At 30.7% G+C, this 21,437-nt stretch overlaps 1 protein-coding gene and 1 long non-coding RNA gene across 4 annotated transcripts in view; one reads left to right on the forward strand and one right to left on the reverse strand.

Annotated features, from left to right (window-relative positions):
• The window catches only part of Fas3 (fasciclin 3), a 395,855-nt gene extending 374,464 nt beyond the window's left edge, over positions 1-21,391 (forward strand). The window contains exons 8-11 of one of the 3 annotated variants that reach the window (XM_011065652.2): positions 12,529-12,559; positions 12,778-12,858; positions 16,614-16,788; positions 19,163-21,391. In XM_011065652.2, coding sequence (XP_011063954.2) covers positions 12,529-12,559; positions 12,778-12,858; positions 16,614-16,788; positions 19,163-19,357 — 482 coding nt within the window. In that variant the 3' untranslated portion in view covers positions 19,358-21,391. Of the gene's footprint in view, positions 1-2,925; positions 11,432-12,528; positions 12,560-12,777; positions 12,859-16,613; positions 16,789-19,162 lie in introns of those variants that run through there. The other 2 variants (XM_087405584.1, XM_087405589.1) reach the window with 2 other exon arrangements.
• On the reverse strand, positions 18,041-19,154 carry LOC147910871 (uncharacterized). Its single transcript, XR_015544885.1, has 2 exons — positions 18,713-19,154; positions 18,041-18,627 (listed from the first exon to the last, which is right to left on the reverse strand). It is a non-coding gene; the product is annotated as an uncharacterized LOC147910871 (long non-coding RNA).
• Positions 21,392-21,437: the final 46 nt, after the last annotated feature.

The following is a 21,437-nucleotide window of genomic DNA, read 5'->3' on the forward strand; positions in this document are numbered from 1 at the left end:
CCCTCTCTCGTTCTCTCCGCGCCCCATCACTTTCAGCGCCGGCTTATCGACGACCGTGGCCCCGTCTACTCGTTTGAGTGGTAGACCCTCCCCTTCAAATTTAATATACTTTTCACTTCTGCTCTTCTCATGCTTCTCATCTTGCAAGACATCCCTGACGTGTTCTCAAATTTTTACGCCGCACTATCATTTTTATTTGTGACACGTGTCGATACCGAACCGTTTTATCGATTTATAGCTTGCGTTTTATATCGCCGATAAATATCGTTTCCTCCGATTAATCGATCGTGCTTCCGCCGCATTCTCGCTTTCGTTGGCCAAGTTCGAGGCTGCAACGCGCACGATTTTTGCCCGTTTCTTCTCTCCTCCGCGTTGTTTTATGGCTACTTTTGGCATGGAATCACAAACTACTATCTTGCCTGCATTTATGAAGAGGAGACTTAGAAAGACCTGCGCAAAATATGATACCCAGTAAACCAGGGAAAAAAAGGAATATTTTTCACGAGGCATGAAAGACATTTTCGTAATGGAGAAAGATTAAAGTCACTTTAGCGCGCTTGGCAGTTTTAAGAATTCACTTTCTTTAATAAGAAATGTTCTATATTCTATCTATATGTTCACAATATATTGCGTACCCTAATTTACGGCCCGTAATCGAAATATCAATGTATCATCGAGGATTCCGGTAGAAACCGCGGAGTTTAACGGCGAAACTTTTATGGCCAACACTATTTCGGGCAATTAAAAACGCCCGAACGTTAAAAAAAAATCGTTCTCTCGATATTTCACCCCTACGTTTAATTATTCCATAGGAATGTTTTTAAATATTCCGATAAACCCTGGTCTGCAGAGTAAATTTGACATTTAAATTCACGATCTGACAGTCGTTCCATTTTCCGTAGCGTGTTGCTAAACGAAACGGTAAACACAAAGCATAGGATCAATTGAAACTCACATGATCAAAGTTAGGAATAATAGTCAGTTTATTTAATTTGAATTCTGTATTAATTATACAATTATATCCAGTAAATTATACACTTTTTTTTACGTATTGTTTACCGCACAGACTTTCAATTGCTTTTATTAATATATTGTTTTTATCTCTCAATACCTACATTGTTTTTATTTCAGTTTATTTTACTTTATTTAATCTTTTTTAATCTGAAGAAAATATTTATTAATTAATTCTTATGTTATTTCTAAAGCAATTCAAGTATACGTATAAAATTAAAATACTTATATATATTTTTAGATACATTATTAAGTTATATTTCCATTTTTTTTTTGTACAGTACCGCCCAGCAATCTTTGGCTATGACTTCCGTCATCGATATCAAATCGATAGCTATTATTCCTTATCCGAATCGCATTTGATACACGATTACGTCATCGAATTTCATCTGCATGTCAACAGTATCTGCTCCGTAGTTATTTAACGATAATTTAAGCATACTTATTGCAACGTGTTCACAATAATCTTGTACGTCTCTCATACGAGCCTTATAGCCTGTTTTACACTACGTAATTTAATTTGTTAGCATGTCATTTGTAATATCGTCACGGTATCGGCTTAATCGTTCTTCGCTTACATTGCAAAAGTACTGTATTATGAAATTAGTAATAATAAATACATATTATTATTTATTTCTGCACATATGGATACCGCTGCAAAATCTGTGGCAAGGATTACGATACAAAGCTGCGATACCATTAGAAAATCAAGTGGTGCGAACACGCTGTAAGCCATTGAACGAAAATACATAGCGTTTCTTTTCTTTTCTTTCTCGCAACAAGCAACGATAAGCAATCGGCAAAGGCAAGTGTGATGAAATTGTTCCCGAGCAGAAACGACCGATCCGTCCAATTATCTTCCGCGTGTTTTCTGACATTGCTCGTCACCGTTTTAGCGTCTTTTTTTTATTACAATTGGAATTGCGATTTTTCCTTCTTTCACCCCTTCAGATTCTAATCGTACAAGCATGTTTGTCACCTCAGAAACCCTTCACTGTTCATTTAAATCTCCCTCGTGCGCAGACTGCGTGTCCTTTGCTACATTTGCCAATTAGCGTCGAGAGATGCGACGACGTGCTTTTAATTACTCGGATTTATCTTGCTTGGATCGAGATTTATATGTTAGTGGGATTGACTATGCCTGTGAATGTTACAATACATATTTTTGACAATCGTTAATTTGTACTCTTTATATATATTTATGTAACGCACGAGCGATGCAAATTGAATGTCTTATCTCAGTAGCTATAGATAACATAATTAGATACAGTAATGCCTTTTTACATCGGGCATCGTAACATTTACACTGAACACACTTGATACACTTTGAAATGCATTATGAGTAATGCAGCACGATGTAATATGCCTCGGACAATTTGCATTAGGAATTGTTACATTAATCGCGTAATAAATATTAGAGACTTCCACGTTAAACGCGCATTAAATACTTAGCTCCATAGAAAAGTACAAAAGAATACACATTTTTAATAATCGAGTTTACAATTTTTCTCGTTTTCAATTAGAATAACAAATCAAGAAATCAACTTAAAATTTCGATTGCGCGAATTGAACGAACGTTAAAGATTAATGTTTCGAGCTTTCCATCTTGCAGTCTCGCGAGTAGTATCACTGATCGAGATATTTTATGGCGAGATATAAATTATGTTTCGCAAAAACAAAATATTCGCTTAGCTGCGAGGTGTAGAAGAAGACGTCGCGTGACAGATAGACACCCGATAATATTGATTCGTTCACAAGATAAACGGCGTTCGATAGTCGACGCGAACGGCGATATCGCATTCGCAAAACGTTCACAAAGAAAAACGGTGAAAAAAACCGGGAGCAAAAGAGAGAAAGATAGAATACCCACACACGCACATTTGCCTTGACCGATCGTGGCGTTGCTTGTTGCAGCGAGACGTCGCGGCGACGAGGAGACTGCGGGTGACGTCGGCGCCGGAAGCGAAGCGCACATCACGCCCGGCGATGAGGACGAGGATCAGGAGGACCCGCGTATCATCGACGAGAAGGTGCCGCAGGGTGGCCAAGAGAATCCAATACACACGAGCACCGAATACGTGAACGGCCGTACGGACGTCAAAGACACCAAGAAGGATGAGAAGACGGACACGCCCGTCTAAGAGAGAGAGAGATTTAAAGAAAGAAAAAAAAGACAAGAGAAGGGACGCATTCCTCTCGCCTCGTTCTTCTGTCTCTCTCTTTCTTTCTCTCTCTCTCTCTCTCTCTCTCTCTCTTTCTTTCTCTCTCCCTCTCTCTCTCTTTCTCTTTACCTTTCCTTCGTACGCAGGAAAACCGAGCTGTCGCACTTTACCGCGTCAGACTTTAGCAGTAACGATCCAAGTTTCCCCTGGTGATTTCCGTTTTTGCGTGCAAAACGTGCGGACACTTTCGTTAAGCGTTTGCAATCGGAAGTTGACTCGCCGTAGAGCGATACGCTACTTATTTCTCATGCCCATTCTCACAGGATGAATAAGATAGAATAATTTTAATCCTCTCATTCTCCGCGGTAGCCAGAAGAGCAACCGTATTAAGAGATTACGTGTAAGAATATATAAACTAGAGAGTTATATGTAAAATTTCCGTAAAACGACTTTGTCGTATAATTGACTTGTTTGAATGTGATTCTCTGAAATGCCTAGGGTAATTGTATAACACACGATGGACTAGAAAGACTTAAGAGATTATATAAGAGAAGAAAAGATAACAAGAGATTATATTATATTATATGAAATTAAAAGAAATATATATATAAGACGTGTAATCTATTGTATCACTGTATCAATGCATATAAATATAAAAGTGGTTTTAAAATGTAAAGGTAATTTGAAAATGAGAGAGTTAAAATATTGTCTATCTTGACAATGCTAAAAGCTGTTAATATTTAATATATTTATTTTAACAGTGATAAAGGAAAATAATGTTTGAAGTTATAGGAAATTTTTTTTGTAACATAAAAATGACAAATATTAAACATTACTTTTTCATACGATAAATTTCTTAGAAGTTTCAATGAAAAAGCTAAGTTATTATTTTTTTCAATTTTTACTTATAATTCTGATAAATTTTCCATTGTTGATAAATGCCTTTCATCCTGTGAACGCCCTTGCAATATATGAATGATGTCATTTTCTTAACTATATCGTACTTTATATACAAAAGAACGATCGTGAAAATATCTGACGAAATAGCTCTCGTAAACCTGTGCGCACGTTAAATCGATCGACAGCAAAGATCGTTGTCAAAACTTTCAGCTAGGAAAAACGAATTATGTTTTAATTATGCGTCGTCTTCTCATTTTTTCTGATGACAGCCGGTTAGACCTTTATAACTACGACCGTAAGTGTTCGCGTCGAGGAAGCTTGGTTCTCGATCTGTCGATATATTTGGCTATGACGTTCCGAATCTCCCCTCAATCGCTAGTATAATAAGAACAAAATTGCTCGGCAAATTCGATTTCTGTTTCTTTTATTCTATGCGTGTATGCATATTAACAGGATCTCAAGATGGTGCGTACACGCATAATTTTAGACTCATTCACTGGGGTATTTGTTAAGATTTCGAGAACTGAGTTTACTATTATACTCTGATCTAACCGTATTAATTATGTAATTTTATATAAAATATTTAAAAACTAGAATCTCTTTTGTAAGAAAGGAGTGGATATAATGTAAATCTTTTAAATTTTTCTTTTTTTTTTACGAATGACTGTCGAGATCAGAAGATTTTCACCGCGATTTGCTCGCCACTGGACGCATGTGATTTTTCATGCTGGACTTAGCGATGATTATGACGTAGCTATGACAAATTTCGCGTGGGGACGCGCCTCCCCGAATCACGATAGGCATCCTCACGATAACTGGAACAAATCAAATTACGCAGCCGAGCGAACTTTTTATAAACAATACACTATTAAAAACACACACACATATACACGCATACACATTAATTGTTATACACGACGAGACATTACGTACGCACACACATAGATATTTGCACGCTTACTAAATCATTGATAAGAGCTTTTGTTTATAAAATGTGTTCTACTTTTGCCTCATTAATCGCCAATTGCAGCTTTGAATTTTGAATCAGTCTTTAGGAATTGAAAATAAAGTATCAGTTAAATTAAATGGAGTTAATAATTAAGTTAAAATTTTTTTAATTACAGTAAAGCTTAAAATTAAAAAATTAAAGGTTGAAGTCTGAAAAGTAAATACCAAAATAAATTTATCAATTAAAAAAAATATTTAATTTTAATTTTAAACTCCATTTAATTTAAAAAATCATTTTCAAATCCTAGGAACTGTCAATTTAAAATTTATAATAATACCGGATAATCTAGTATTTGAATCTGTCTCCAATTTTTATCTTGAAAATCTGCTATTGACGTTTAATCTGATGAAGGTTAAAGAAACTTTAAAATTGATAATGCTTTTTATTGAAAACTTTAAAATTTCTTTGCTTTTTCAAAAAGCGATATATACATACAGGAAACAATACGTGTGTGCGTATTTTTATCGCTAAGGCAAAAGAACACATTCCTTAAGATATTTCCCTTGAATTCACACGAAATGTTTTCGTGAATCTTTGTGGAAAATGTGCATAATACTGTGATCCTACGTCTTTTGATTCTCTACGAAACGCAACATCGCGTTTTTAGCGTTGATTTTAAAAAACGGTCGAATCTCGATGAAAGAGATTTTTTTTTCTATCTTAACATTTTTATTATATGTCCTCTGATCTTACAATTAGTACTACGAAATTTTTACCACGTTACAAACGAATTTTAAGATTTTAAGAAACTTTTGTAAATGCGACGAAAATATATAAACGAACAGTAAAAGCGATGTTCGCGAAATTTCGAGATCGAAGATGCGATTGTATCTTTATATTATTAGGCACTATTATCCAAAATGTCTTTTGTACTGTAACATTTTTACGAATATTGTAACATTCCTAACGTATTTTACTGTGTGCTTTACTTAAATGCATTTTATCGGAGAGAGATCTTTTTACAAGTTACATGTATACATAGAGTATAATAAGATTATTGAGCAAATATATAGAATGTTGCGTAAGTTCTTAAACAGGAGTGTAATGTTACATGTTACTTGTCTAACGAGTTCTAACGAGTTTGTGTAGACGAAAGTTTATTGATTTGTCGAAAAGACATAATAAAATAATTATTTCAAAATATATTCATTTAAAATCAATTTCTGTTGAACATTTTGAATTTTTACGATCTTGCTGTCATTCAGTTTTATGTTCCTGTCTTCCTGATTTATGCAACTTACGAAACATCCTGTATATAGTTATAGCGATTAAACGTTTAATGACGTTTCGATTATTACGCAATCTTATAAGATATGAATTTCACTTAGAAAGAATCTCATTTATGAAACGAATTATATGTAATAATTATTGCGTTTTATAAAAAGTGCGATTTTATATGCGGCGTTTAATAAATACAAGAAATACATTCGAATCCGACCGTGGATCATACGATTGACGAACATAATCGAGCCAAGATTTATATGATATTCTTATGATATATATGATAAAACAAATTATATCCCTCCATACGTGTCACTAGACAGTATTATATATCAACCGGTAATCTCCGTTTGACGTAACATTTTCATTCTGCGTATTTTCTAATATATGTACATGGCTACTATTTGTAAGAGCGGCACTTGTGGTTATTACAGATAACTACGAAATTTTTATATAAAAAAGACGTATCTTTTAATTTCACTAAATTAAAACCTTTTTTTTTTCAACAACACACGCAACCTATTTCACTTATTGGATAGCAAATATAATTAGTGAGCTGTTCGTACAAGTTGAATCATATCTAGAGGAAATGATATGAGTTTATAAGTACAATTGTGATAATCAAATTTTTGAAGCCTGTCATATAAAAAGTTTGTGCGAAAGGTATTTCATATTAAATATATCGAATCTTCGAATATATTACCAGCAGCGCGATATTAAATATATTTTCCATCCAATAATATACACATGTTACGGAATTATTGAGAGGTTTGCATCGAGTTTTTGAAGCGATAAAGTTTAAAAAATTGAAATTATGATATTTATAATTATGTAGTTTAATTATTTTAAAGAAACCCTGATAGAGATTAAAATGTAAATGAAAAATGTTTTATTTTTCTGGCAACATTTGATTTTAATTTAATATAATTTCATTTTTAACGCTTTAGTTAAAAATGAAATCAAGATATTTAATGTTAATCCTTAAAATTAAGAGCTGGTTGGGTGTCTAACATTAATAACTGTAAAATCCTCATTTTAATTAAATTTGTGTTAATTTAAAAAAGCACTAATTAATTTCAAGAAATCAAAATGATATAACTTGATAACTAACTATAAACAATAATTATAATAAAAGATAGAGATTAAGTGAAGATTTTAATATAAATAATCCAAATTTACAAAAAATTTGTAACATTAAGAAAATTGAATTATTTGACATAAAAATTTTAACATAGAAATTTATAATTGAATGAGTCTACAATAAACATATTTCTTAACCTACCGTCAATTTCAAAGAGTTAAGGAATACAGCAATGAATTTTCAATTCTCCATTATTTTATTCTTATTTATATAAGGAAATACGCTCTTATTTCGATGCAAACCTTGCAGAGACATTCTATACGCATTTACTGGAAATATTTTTTATGGCGCATTAATGACACTACGAGAAGAAGTTCCTCCTCGTTCGAGGTGAGCGTCGTAAATATTATCTTATTATTTCCTTCGACAATAAGTGTCGTTTGTACTTTTGTACAGGTGGCTTTTCCTTAGCTAATCATCAAACGCAATTGTGCAAATTTAAATGAAATACATATTTACACACACTTACATATACGCATACACATACACACACAATATACAACGTAGGTCTCGTCGGCATCGCGTGAAAGAAAAAAATCGAATAAGAACCAAAGGACGGATTTTCTCATGTTCCATTCATCAATCATACATTTCCGAATTCTGCACGCTCCTCCGCCGTTTCTTTCCGGATGCATTCGTGTTTTCACTTACAAGAAAAGGACCGTACTAAGACCGATGGGATTATCGAGATTCTTGTCAGGAATACGATACGATTATTAAGAATAAGATTATAAAGAATGGTTAAAGAATTGATCGCATCTCGAAGCGCATGTTTCGGGCGAATTTTGAAGGAGAACTCCGATGCAAACTCGTCGGTCGCAACGGTTGAATCTCTTTACTGCGTGTTGTACATACTCTAAATATATATAAATATAAATAAATAAATAAAGATATATATAAATATAAATATATATTATAAATATAACGGTATGAGATCGCGAAAAACGGTATTATACATATATTCTGCGTCGGAGGCATTTGGCTTGCAACTCGTGATTGTCGATCGAGTAAGTGACACACTTATCTGCGCTTGCACTCCAATTGCCGAGTCGACCTGTCGTTATCCGTGAAACTTTTTCAGGGTGAAAGATATTATCGAAGAGCAGAGAATGTGAGATTTACTTAACGGGAGTTGATAGAACTTTTTTGAAAAGGGACGAGAGAGGACGACGCGCGCGGTGAAGGCGTAATGAAACAGGAAAGCGGGATTAACGGAATAAATTCGTCAGTATTTTGTAGTTGGAACGGCCGACGTCAATTCTATCTGTCGCTTTCTATATTCAAAAGTACAAGCCTTCCCTTATACCCCGCATAATAACGAAGGAAATGTTACGCGCGTTTGATTATAGGCATTTATCTTTCCGCCTTTCTGGCCTGTCCTACTCAACTCTAAGCTCATTCTTTTTATTGCTCCACATTTCTATTTCTTAGCACTAAATATGGCAAAAGTTTCTTCTGCTATTTCCATCCCTTTATTTTCCAGCGGTATTGAAAGCTGAGAAGACACCCATATACAGCATAGAAGTTTGCAGTAATATTGCTGCAAGATTTGCAATGTTACTACAATATTTCTGGAATGTTGCAATATTACTGCAATATTGCTGGATTTGTGCTATATGGGAAAGTGTTATATAAAGAAGGAGAATAACGTTGGTTGTTGCACTTGCGAGTTACTGGCAGAACGCGGTTCCGTTCGCGACACTGAGCACGTTCGCGCCGTCACACAGAGGATGTCTCGCGTCAGTTTTCATCCCGAATATATCGATTTGTTAGTATATATAATATATAATATATAGTATAAATATATATGTGTATAATTTATGCATTATATATGTATAATCACGGTAATATATATTATGTATACTAATGTCAGTATGTTAATGTATGTAATAGAGCCTAAAAAACGGGGAAAGGGGAAAATCGTGCGTTTACCTAAAAGACATGGAAGGAGAAAGATAAACGGATGTCATTCTGTATATTCTCATGCATCGCGACGATCTTGTTGTGGCGGGTACGAACAAGAGCAGCACACTAGGGCGGCCCGAATTTTTTATATACATAATAAGATTAATAATATACGTGGTCACATCCGCAAGAAAGAGATTTTTAAACATTTTACAATATTCCGTAATAAAAAGAGGAGACCTCACCGTTTCAAAAAAGGAACACGAGGAGAGAACTGATTGAAAACGAATAATAATTCAATTTTCCGTCTTAGACTAGGTGTATACACGAAATTTTCATTGTTGAAAAGTAAAACGCGCAAACAAATGGCTTTCGAGATTCTTTCACGGATTTATCAGAAACTTTTATTAATTAAAAGTCGTTTTTAACACATAAACTCTCAAGCAATAACAATGAATAATTGAAGTTAAATAAAAAATGATTAACGTGAAAAAATTATTGAGAGAATATCTCTTCAGTTGGGTAAATACAAAGACTCCCATAAAAATCTTAAAATTAGTTCTAAAGCTTCGAATTTGTTGAAATCAGAGATCAAAAGCCTTCTATTGATTTTATTTTTACCGTAAAACTTAATCTATTAAGACAGAAATAATTAATTCTTTTCAATTTCAATTTTATGTGCGAGTTCTTCTGATTTCATCTCTATCGGTTTGAATCAAACTGAAACTGTTACAATATTTAAGATCACCAAAAAAAGTGTTTTAATAACACTCACGATATTAAATAAGCTCGAATAGATTCCGAAAGTATAGCAAGAACAATATCGAAGATCACTGCCAAAAACTGATAAATAGAATTTTTTGTCAAATTTACAAAATGCCATAAGAGAAAATATTGCGTGCAATTTTCACCTTAATCTATAAGTTGCGAACTAACATATTCCTATTTGATAAGAACGGTAACTTAATTGAATCGCAAGATACCCATCCACTTTTATAATTATTGGTGTTTACAAAGTGCATGACACGTGACAAGTATCGTCGTAGATTGCGATCCATTCCGATTTATTGAACTGTTTATTGTATTTATTTCGATCGAGAAATGATTAAACATGATTTCGTCGGTGTGTGATATGAAAAAGAGAAAGAAGATGATGAAATTATTTATACGCAAACCTACTTGCTTACAAACCTATAAATTTTAATACGTTTTATTGATATTAATACATTTATTGCGTAATTCTTATAATTAATTAATTGTAATGTAACAACACTTTTAATGTGTACAACTTAAATTTCGATGATCATGCTTTGAAGACATATACATATATACGAATGTGTATATATATTTACAAATGTAACGCGTATATACACATTTTTGTTCAATACGTGTTTTTCTTTGCCCTATGACAACTAGAGAATGAACATTTGTAAAATTCATAATATTATTGGAAAGATAACATACGTTATTAAGGAGCATGATCGTTGGCCATACAATGGGGTATATATACTATATATATTATATTATATAGATATATTTATGTTAAAATGTAAGTCTAGAGTAAGATGATGAACGCGATGGCGGCGCCGATTCGCGCCGGATCGCGAAATATATTATAAATACCTGCAATTGATGTTCTCTTCTCTTTGAAGCATTTTTAGGAGTTAATTAAATGCCGCGCGAAAATTGCCACCACGAGAAATTGTGTTTGCGCGACATTGTTATCACGTCATTTCCGATTAAGGGCCCAATTGAAACGGCGCCGGTTGGCGATTAGTTTCAGGAATAGTCCAGAGATCGCTGACTCTCTAATTAAGCAAGCAAAACGCGATTTAAATGACGTTACACAGTCGCGAATTAAGATGAGCTAGCCACACCGCGACCGCGCGAGAAACGATAACATTTTGTATCTCTACTTGTAGATACAATGCGATAGGCGAGAAAAGTATATCTAAGGATTCAAATGAAATTAATATATAGAGAGCTGTATGTATAATTAATTATAAGTTCATTCGTCGCTATGATATTATACTTAGATATCGTATGATTTTTGAAATAAAACATTTGTTTTAAATATACAAATGTTGAGAGATGTATCGTCCTACCATTACGTTAAATTTACTCAATAATTTTACATTATAACTTCAGAATTTTAGATAAAGAAATTAGAGATGAAAACGACCCCATCTGACGATAATTTACTCGGTAAATTATTTAGTAATTCTGGAAAGCTGGTAAAATGATAATTTAGAAAAAAATTACAAAAAATGAAAAAGTTTTGACATGAAGCATTCAGCCTAAAATGAGTCAAACACTTTATTTAACTTATTTTGGTTCATTTTTAACGAAGTTACAGCTACTTGAATTTTGAAGTTTGTTACTATCTTTTAAGATATAGCGTTGCAACTCTATTAAATACTCAATTACGTATTTTTTAAATGGATTATGTATGAGGAGTATTAAGAACAGCTAATCGGCAAGATTTCAATGATAATAATGATAATACTTATAATAATACTTATTTTCAGATGCTGTTTTATCAATTCGGAATAGATTTGAGAATATAAGAAGAATGTTGTTTTATCTTAAGCATTGATGCGAAAAACATATTTGTATATAAAACTATAAATTTATGAATTTTATTAAAATAAATAAATTACTTATCGTAATCTTATTACATAATTTTATCATAAATATTTGAATCTGATGTTTAATTTTACATTAAATCTAATGCTTAATTTTACATCTTGAAACAAAATACAGATTTTTAACTAAAATCGCATGATGATGATTAATTTTTAAATTGTGACATTAATGATGCTTTTTTTTAAGATTCTATATGTCTTTTTTTATTGCAACATATATTTATAATATTACCATTTGAGGAATGTCTACACTTCAGATTATATGTGTAATCATGACATGCGCGCACACACAAATACACACAAATACACACGCGCGCGCGCGCACACACACATACACACGCACACAACAGTTGCAACAATTAAAAGAAGGAAGAGATATGAATGTTAACTAATTAAATCATACATAATAAATTGATTTTTGTTATCAAAATGCTGCCTTCTTATAAAATTGAAGATAAATTTTTGTAATATGACATTACGAAAGAATTTCGTATTTAATTATCAAATTAAAACAAAACTTATCATTATTTTCAGGTCGTTCGACTACGAGAAATCTCGGGGAGTCGTGAGTACCGAATATTTAATCCACATTATCGCACCCTTGCTTACAATATCTATCACACTCGCACCGATACCATGACTAATACTTCATTCTTCGTAGTGCTTTAGTTTAATTTAGCTTTGTGACGCGATTCAGGGACGAACAGTAAGATCTCTTCGTCGCTTTTCCGTCACTCGACGATTGTCGTTCAGTAGACTTTTGCCAAGCATGCACATTTTCAGAGACTTCGCGGACCCAGCGACGGGCGTTAGTCTTCTTCAGCTCGGCAAATCGAAAACTACGGCCGATGTCGTTAGAAAAAGGCAAGCAGCAGCTTTTTTATTTTACTCGTTCGCAATGTCAGATGTGTCCGTCGACGCGTTCGCTTTTCTTACTCGTCGGACAAAATTGGATTAAATTGCCCGGAAAGACGGCGGCCAACAAAGTATTGTTCGCCGCCCGTTTTCTGCACAATTTGATCAAACTGGGAACTGTTCCTTGTCTCACCGTGTTACCAGCAAAAATAAATCTTACGTGACAATAGATTAAAACCTCTTATTAGCTCACGAACTAAAAGAAAAAGTACGAAAGGATTAGTGTGTCCGATGGATACAAAAAAACTCATAATTAAGTTACAAATTTTATTGATTTAAAATTTTTTCTCAGAAAAGAAGTGTTTATTCATGTATTTATTTAAAACTGTGACTTTTCAAAAATATTTATTTATGAATACTTCAAAATTATTTTATAAATATTTATAAATATTTATATTACATTCAAGCAAAATGTAAACTAAAAAAAATACTCTAATAAAAATAACTCTTTTTCTTAACTATAATTACACTGAGAAAAAAATTATTGACTTGACTAAATGCATTTTATTCAAATATTTATATATTTATATATTAGGTGTTGGAATTAATTCGTAGCGTTTTTAATGAAAGAATGTTATTTATTTCACATGAGCATTAAAAAATACATTAATGAAAGTACTTCCCATCACTTGTAAAACGCTACGAATTAATTCCAACACCTAATATTTATATATTTATATATTTATATATTTATACATTTAGATTAACAAAATCTTGTAATTTAAAACATGTTATTGACATTATTTATTTTGAATTAATAAATATTTGCTTGATAGCTCGTGACCGTTGCATTTAGTTGAATCAACTAATATATTTTTTAAATAACAATTTTTTTTCTCAGTGTAGTGATCTGTAGTAAATTAAAATATTTAGATTTGCTTTTCTAGTGGAAGATCATTTATTTTTTTGGTTTCATATTAAATTCTGTTTTACTAATTTAATTTTTTTACTTGAAACTTTGAATCTAGATATAAGATTACAAGATGCTTATTTTTAGCAAAAAAAAAATCCTAGAAATTCAGACTTCTTAGTTTTTTAAAACTTAACAATATATATATATATATATATATATATATATATGTATATGTATATATAAATGTTAAAGTCATGGCATCGATTAATCACTTGACATGACAAATTTCAAGAAAAGGAAGAAAAAACTTCAATATTACTAAATAATAAATGTTCTAGAATTAATAGATGTTTCCCGGTATATAGATATAAAATAGATATAAAATATAAATCAGATTAATGCGTTTTCATCGCCATCTCAACAATGCAGATAACAATATTGCATTTTACATTAATCTGAATTGAATTTGTATCTGTACACACTACTTATTTATATGTCAAAATTTATTTGTCAAATTCATAATGTCAATAACTATTCCTAATTTGAATCATTTTTAATCGAGCAGTAATTAAATCGCGTAACGGATTATTCCAAATCAGCATGTGATTTTTTACAATTACGTAATTTGAAAAATCAAGTGATGTTCTTCTATTTCTATCATTCAATTCTTTAATATTCGATAACTATAAAATTATAGGATGGATGAAATTATTTTTAATATCATGTGATTTTTCAAATCACGAGATTCTAAACAATCTGTTACGTGATTTACTTATCTTAATTACATAATTTTGTTATGCAACTTTGAGACGTGATTCTTTTCAGTAAGGAAGTAGTTAATTGATCTAATGATATCGGCATTTTCATATTTATTGTTTATTTTTTAAAAAGGAATATCTGAAGCTAGAAATTTTAATATGAGTATCAAGGATCTTTTGCAATAAATCGCATTAAAAATCACGTTGTCACTTCTGGTATTCCCCTTGTAAGTATAAATTTTTCTGATTCCTTGCAAGTTAAAATAATTAAGAATGTAAAGAAAGTGTTGATCGAAAATCTCTTGCGCAGATATCTTATTACGCTGAACATCGGCTATATAGACAACTATACTAAATACAAGTAATCTGAATATGAGTGACCTAATTGTCATATCAATGAGATAAATAAAAACAAAGAATGAGATCAGGATTAGCGCAGTATATCGAAACCAATTTTTGCGTGCCTTATTTACGCAATAGTGTTACATATACAGATTACTGCGAAATGTAATCAGCCTTCAGTATAAAACTTTAAATCACAAAGATTCCCCTATTCCAACAGTAATATACTCGTAGTTTTTTTAGTCTATATTCTATTTTTTTGCTTTTATAAACAATAAATCTGATTATGGGTGAAGATTATAAAAAAAGCGGAAACGATAAACGATTTCTAAAGTAGAATAGAAGATTCTTTTATTTACAAAGATCTCAATGCTTTCTATTCAATTTTATGACGTTTATTATCAGCAAAAATCTAAAGAGTTCGAGAACATTTGTTATTCACAGTTCATGGTTTACAAGTCCCCGAGTAAGAAAATAATAATAATAGCTGTGTTCCCATTTTATGTATAAAATTTGATTCCGATAAGATAGGATAGTTATAAAAAGTAAGCAAAATGAAAGAAAAGAATCAAAAGAACCATACAAAAGATGAGACGCAAAAGGTGAGACGTCAGCAAGATGATTGCTACTAGATAACATCTATCTGGAGCAAAGGGATGGCAATTTGATTGTAAGAAAATAGAATGAAAATAGGACAAGAAAGAAAAGGAAGATAAGCTGCTCGATGCAGTATGTGGCATGTAATCTTATCGCTGCTTATAACATATAATTCCTCCCTTCCGCATTTGTCTAGAGGATCGCATTTATAATCGATCTAGCAAAGCCGATATTTTTTTATTTATCATAAGCGTTATTTGTATTTGTATCGCGTGCTTTATTTATTGTATTTCATATGCGTGCTTTGTCTGGCGTTTGCTGTTTTGTTGCAATTTATGTAGCAATCTGTGTTAATCGCGACGCTTATATATTATAACTCTCTCGAAAGTAAAACTTTTGAATGCATCTAAACGACTAACGCTACGCTAAGTTAATTAATTTTGTAATGTCCCGTTAAGTTTTATTGGATAATCAATTGCATCACGTGCGACACGACAGAAATGATGTATATCACTTCGTTCACTGTGTTACGTGATAGGTTCTGTAAACTTCATTTGTAATTAATATTAATAATTATTAATATTTAATATTTACAATTATTACTATGTGATCCGCGTGAATCATTAATCTAAAATATCTAAACACGAGTTTTTATAAATAAAAAATAGAATTTTTTGAAGCACCATATTTCTCAAGCATTTTACGAAAGGTTGTCGACGTGCATCTCTTTAATTTTAATCGTTCTAATTACAAATTCTTATTGATATGCCACGCATAAGACAAAGCAGATAAGTAGCAAAAAATAAAGAAGATTTAATAAATAAATTAATGCCGTATTTAACACAAAGACACAGGTTAATTATATCATGCACAATTAATGCATGCATATGATAACTCATTTAATCTGGATCATCCACTGAACTAAAAAAACCAGACACGATATGCATACATACATAAGGTAATTTTATAATAACTATATTCGATCAATGCAAAACGAACTTATTAAATCGTCTTTTTTTTTGAAAACATAAGCACTGCCCCTATATTTGATATTTTGTTTTTTTGTTATGTGATATTATATCAACGAGATAAGTGTCGTATCAGAAAAAACTTACTTAATTCTCTCTTCATTATACATATATATATGTACATAGAAGTGACACAGAGAGCGCTGGCAGATATTCCCGATCAGAAGTGGACGGAGCATCATCCCAAGGACAACGGAAACCGAGAATCAATCTCTCCCGATTCTTTGGAAGGAACAAAGATAAAGTGTCCGGCGCCGATACAGACACCATGAAAACTGTCGTTACCATCGACGACGAGAAAGTAATTGTTGTCTTTTACGTGGATGACTTACTCATAATTTATTATTCTTTTTGTGTCATTATTATTTCATTTTTGTAAATAAATTTGATGTTTTTGTGATACTTCTGTTGACAGAAAATTAAAAAGTAATGATTAATCAATGCCGTAATAAAACAAGACAAACTTCTGCATCGTAAAATCTTTGACTTAATAACAATATTAAATATATTGAAAATTGAATTATGAGTAATTACATTAAATTTTTTTGTAAATTTTGAATAAAGGAGAATGTTAAAAAGAAGTTGATTTCTATCAAAAAGGTATAAGTGAAAGGAATAGCGTTTTTTAATAGATTTTGACCTTCTGAATACGATAATGTTAATAAAAGTTTGGGATCGATAGAGAATACCTGAAAATTAAATATAAACATGACATATTTCAAGAAATTTCAATATTCTTGTTTACTGTTCAAGATGTTCCTCACATATCACGAACTTTTTAATAATTTTATCATATTCAGGAAGTTAAAATCTACAAAAAACACTATTTCTTTTACATCTTTTTGGGCAAAAATCTGCCTTTTTGGGAGGATTAAAAAAGCACCGACTTTTGCGAAGAATAATACAAATAATACAAATAAAAGAAATAGTATCTTTTTGATATGTCATGTTTATGCTTAATTTTCAAAGTGTTCCCTATCGAATTCAAACTTTTTATTAATATTATCGTATTCAAGAGGTTAAAATCGACAAAAGACACTATTTCTTTTACTTATATTCTTTTGGGCAAAAGTTAGTCTTTTTTAATATCCCCCTAAAAAGGACAGATTTTTGCCCAAAAAGATGTAAATAAACGAAATAGTGTTTTTTTGTAGATTTTAACGTCCTGAATATGATAAAATTATTAAAAACACTGTTCCGTTTACTTTCTTTTTGGACAGAAATCGGCCTCTTTTTTCTCCTTTACATTATTCGAGGAATGCCTAAATCTAATCGAACAAAATAATACTGAATAATTGAATTGGAAAGGAGATAATATGTGCCTGATATTCTGTATTATGAATTCTATAAATTATGAATCTAAATATCTCACATCCTTACCTGTACAATCTGAAAACATGACCAAAAATATAAAAACTTTATACATTATTTTTAGTTAATAAAAAGTTAATAAAAAACTTAATGAAAAACTTAGATTAATAAAAAACTTTATAAATTATTTTTAAGTTAATAAAAAACTTAATGAAAAACTTAAGTTAATAAAAAACTTAATATTTTTGTGATAATAACGCAAAAATATTTTATTATTTTTTGCAGTATGCAAAAATACACTTCTGGATGTAAGATGTTGTAGCAGTTTTGCTTATGCTTCATCATTTTACTTATAAGCATTTTAATTCTATTATTATATTATCTGTTTTTCACTCTCAATTATAATTTATTTATTTGATACGCAAATAAAATAAAATAAAAAAAAAATAAATTTTTTAGCTAATGTTTTTAGCTGATATTGTATAGTGGTAAACAGAATTTCATAGAAAAATTAAATAGATCCTGTAATAAATAACTTCTTTACACTCAACCAAAAAAATTAAAATAACGAAACATTATATTTATAAAAATACAAATTTTGAACATTTTAGCTGTACAGTGATGGACAGAATGGTTGCAATATTTTTTCCGATGGATTTCGTAACTTAATATCTTTGCTTGTAGAGCGGTTGAACATAAACGTGATTAGATCCATGATGGAAGTATGCTCTTGCGTATTTTGAATATAAGAAAAGCGATATCCAGAAGCCGCCGTTATTTGAAGTTGGTTATGTCATTATGTCATTACGACATTATGTTGAGTTCTTTCCTTTGGAAATCGAAAAAAATGTTAATTTCTGCACCTTTTTTTTCTAAAAGGAAAATATTTGTACACGTTTTTACTTGACACGTACTCATATCCGCAATATATCACTTCAAAGTTACTGCGATGTAAATGTTTAAAATGACCGCGCAGAACAATACAAAATTCGTTTCTGAAACGAGCACACCTTTTATACGTCCACCATGATTAGTTCCAATAAAATAAGAACCAATCGTTCGGTGAGCGGGCTGCATTCCGAAATTTATCGAAAGAAAAAGTATTGGAATCATTCTGTCCATCACTATACAGCTAAAACATCATAAATTATATCTTTATGTAAATATAATATTTAGTCGTCATATTTTCTGCATGAATATGTAAAAATTATTTTTGACTGGATCTATTTTGTTTATAAAATGATATCTATTTAAATGTAAATATACCATATTAAGATTCTTGCTTCTTTTATGATTGTCTATATATTTTTTATCATATTTTATCATATTTTATCATATTTTTTACCTGAAAAATCATGATGTAGCTTCAGACCGTTGAGCCGGCCGTGCAGGAAGGCAGAACGAATCCTTCGACAGGCGAAGGTGGAATAGTATACGCAGAATTGGATCTTACGCAACAACAACAAGGTGTCACACCTCGCCGAATTAATGAGGACAAAACGGAATATGCTGAAATCTTGTACACGAAACCAGAAACCGAAGAGACAGCGGATAAATAACTGCATTTCCACAAAAGCAATTAAAACGATTGTGTGTTCCTCCTTTCACGTTTTAAGATGACTTTAAATATTTTAAAAAAATTGATGATGTTTCGATAAATAGAAAAAACGAAAATAAAATAGATAGATAATTTGAAATGCGAGGAATATATCAAGACATTATTCGTTATTGATTTTTTTATTGTAATTATCACGATCGTTATTGACGCATTCACATATATGAAAATAGACACGGCGTTCTTCATTAATCAAACCCACGATTACATGTCTCCGTACGTGTGATAATTTATTGTACGGTGAATAACTTTATGACACCTCGGTGCTTTGATTTATCATTGAACATTGCGTCTACGCAACTGGTCATTATCGAATTCGGGAGCAAGATCTTACTAACTAGAACGACCGGAAATTATAATAATGTTGCTCCGTGCAATTATATACAAATTTATAACATGTCACAAAAAGTTATATGCAAATGACATTATTCATTGCTATGTTATTCTTTCGTAATTTGCATTTCTATTTCCATTAATGAAAATTTCATGGAAGGTATGATCTTAGCCGTCTAATCATTTTACTCCTGAATTCTTAGCTAAACACTTGAAATTTACTTGAAATTTTTCTGTTGTTGGAATTTTGTTATATGAAGAATTAGCTATATTAATTTGTTTAATAATTTTAATAATTTGCTCTGATAATTTGTTTTTGAGAAAAAAAATTCTTTATAAGAATATATCTCTTCCTAAAATTTTTTGTTTAGCGTATATGATTATCTCAACGATACGCTAATCGTCATGCTAAACGTACTTAAATATTATCGTTAATGTTGTTATTGTCCGCTTAAATGATGTATAAGCGTAATAACATATTATATCACGTACAAGTTATAAATACGTTTAAAAATCACTTGAACGATTTAATTACTTAAAGTATAGAAAATTAAAATAAAGTCCTAACAAAGGAATATAATCAAATATTCCCCTCCCATTTTAATAAGCTTTAAATATATAATATTAAAAATAGACGAAAGATACACGTATTTTTTTATAAGTGCTTTTTTGCGCCTTAAGGAATAAAATTTTTCTTTCAAGAAATTTTTCTTTCTGAATGAATATCCTCTAAACCGGCAAAGATATAAAAAATGTTTTGAATGAAAGTTGAATGGTTTCAAGAATACTTTATAATAATAATAAAAAGGTTTTAAAAATAATATTTTAATTGTAAAAAAATAAAAAACTGTTTAAATTATTTAATTATTATTATAAAGTATCTACTCTTGAAATTATTCAATTTTTAACCAAAACAGTTTTTAATATTTTTGACAATTTCTCAGATAATATTCGCTCAGAAAGAAAAAAACCGATATTTTCAAGAGAGAATTTCACCATCTCAATGCGAAACAATACTTATAAAAAAATATACATCTTTTATTTTTGTCTATATTTTAACATATTTAAAATTTATAAAAATCGAAGGAAAACAGTTGGTTGTGTTTTACTATAAAAATATTAACTACATTAAAAAAAAAAGAAATTAATGTAGGAAGATATTCATCATCAAACGAATAAGCTGCAGGAACTTTTAAGCGAAGTCCTCTTTTTTTTATATATTGTAAAGTTTAATGTGCTTAAAAATTATATACTTAAACCGCATCATTTCCTTTATTGAATAAAATTTTTGCTTATTATATAATTATATAATGTGTTTGTATTACAATACGTCTTGCGTTATTTTTGAGTATGTAATTTGTAAGTATATAATACTACACTTTTTGCAAGAATCTAGGCTTAATATATTATATTAAACTAATCATTTATTTAAATTAACAACAGCAATATAAATTTAGGCATAAGTTAATTATAAATTTCGTTTGATTAGTTCGATTATATTGTAGGTACAAACCTATGATTATGTTAATTTAAACATTTTTCGCCGTCCGACACTAACAACTTTTTAGTTAATTTTTTTACGCATTTATTTTAATAAATAGATGTAAACAAAATATATGTGAATAAATTATATGAAATCTACTAATCCTGCATTTATCTTTATACTTCCTTTTATTATTATATTATACATG

The sequence above is a fragment of the Acromyrmex echinatior genome, chromosome 1 (assembly GCF_024713525.1).
Source record: "Acromyrmex echinatior isolate Ae372 chromosome 1, ASM2471352v2, whole genome shotgun sequence".
Lineage (NCBI taxonomy): Eukaryota > Metazoa > Arthropoda > Insecta > Hymenoptera > Formicidae > Acromyrmex > Acromyrmex echinatior.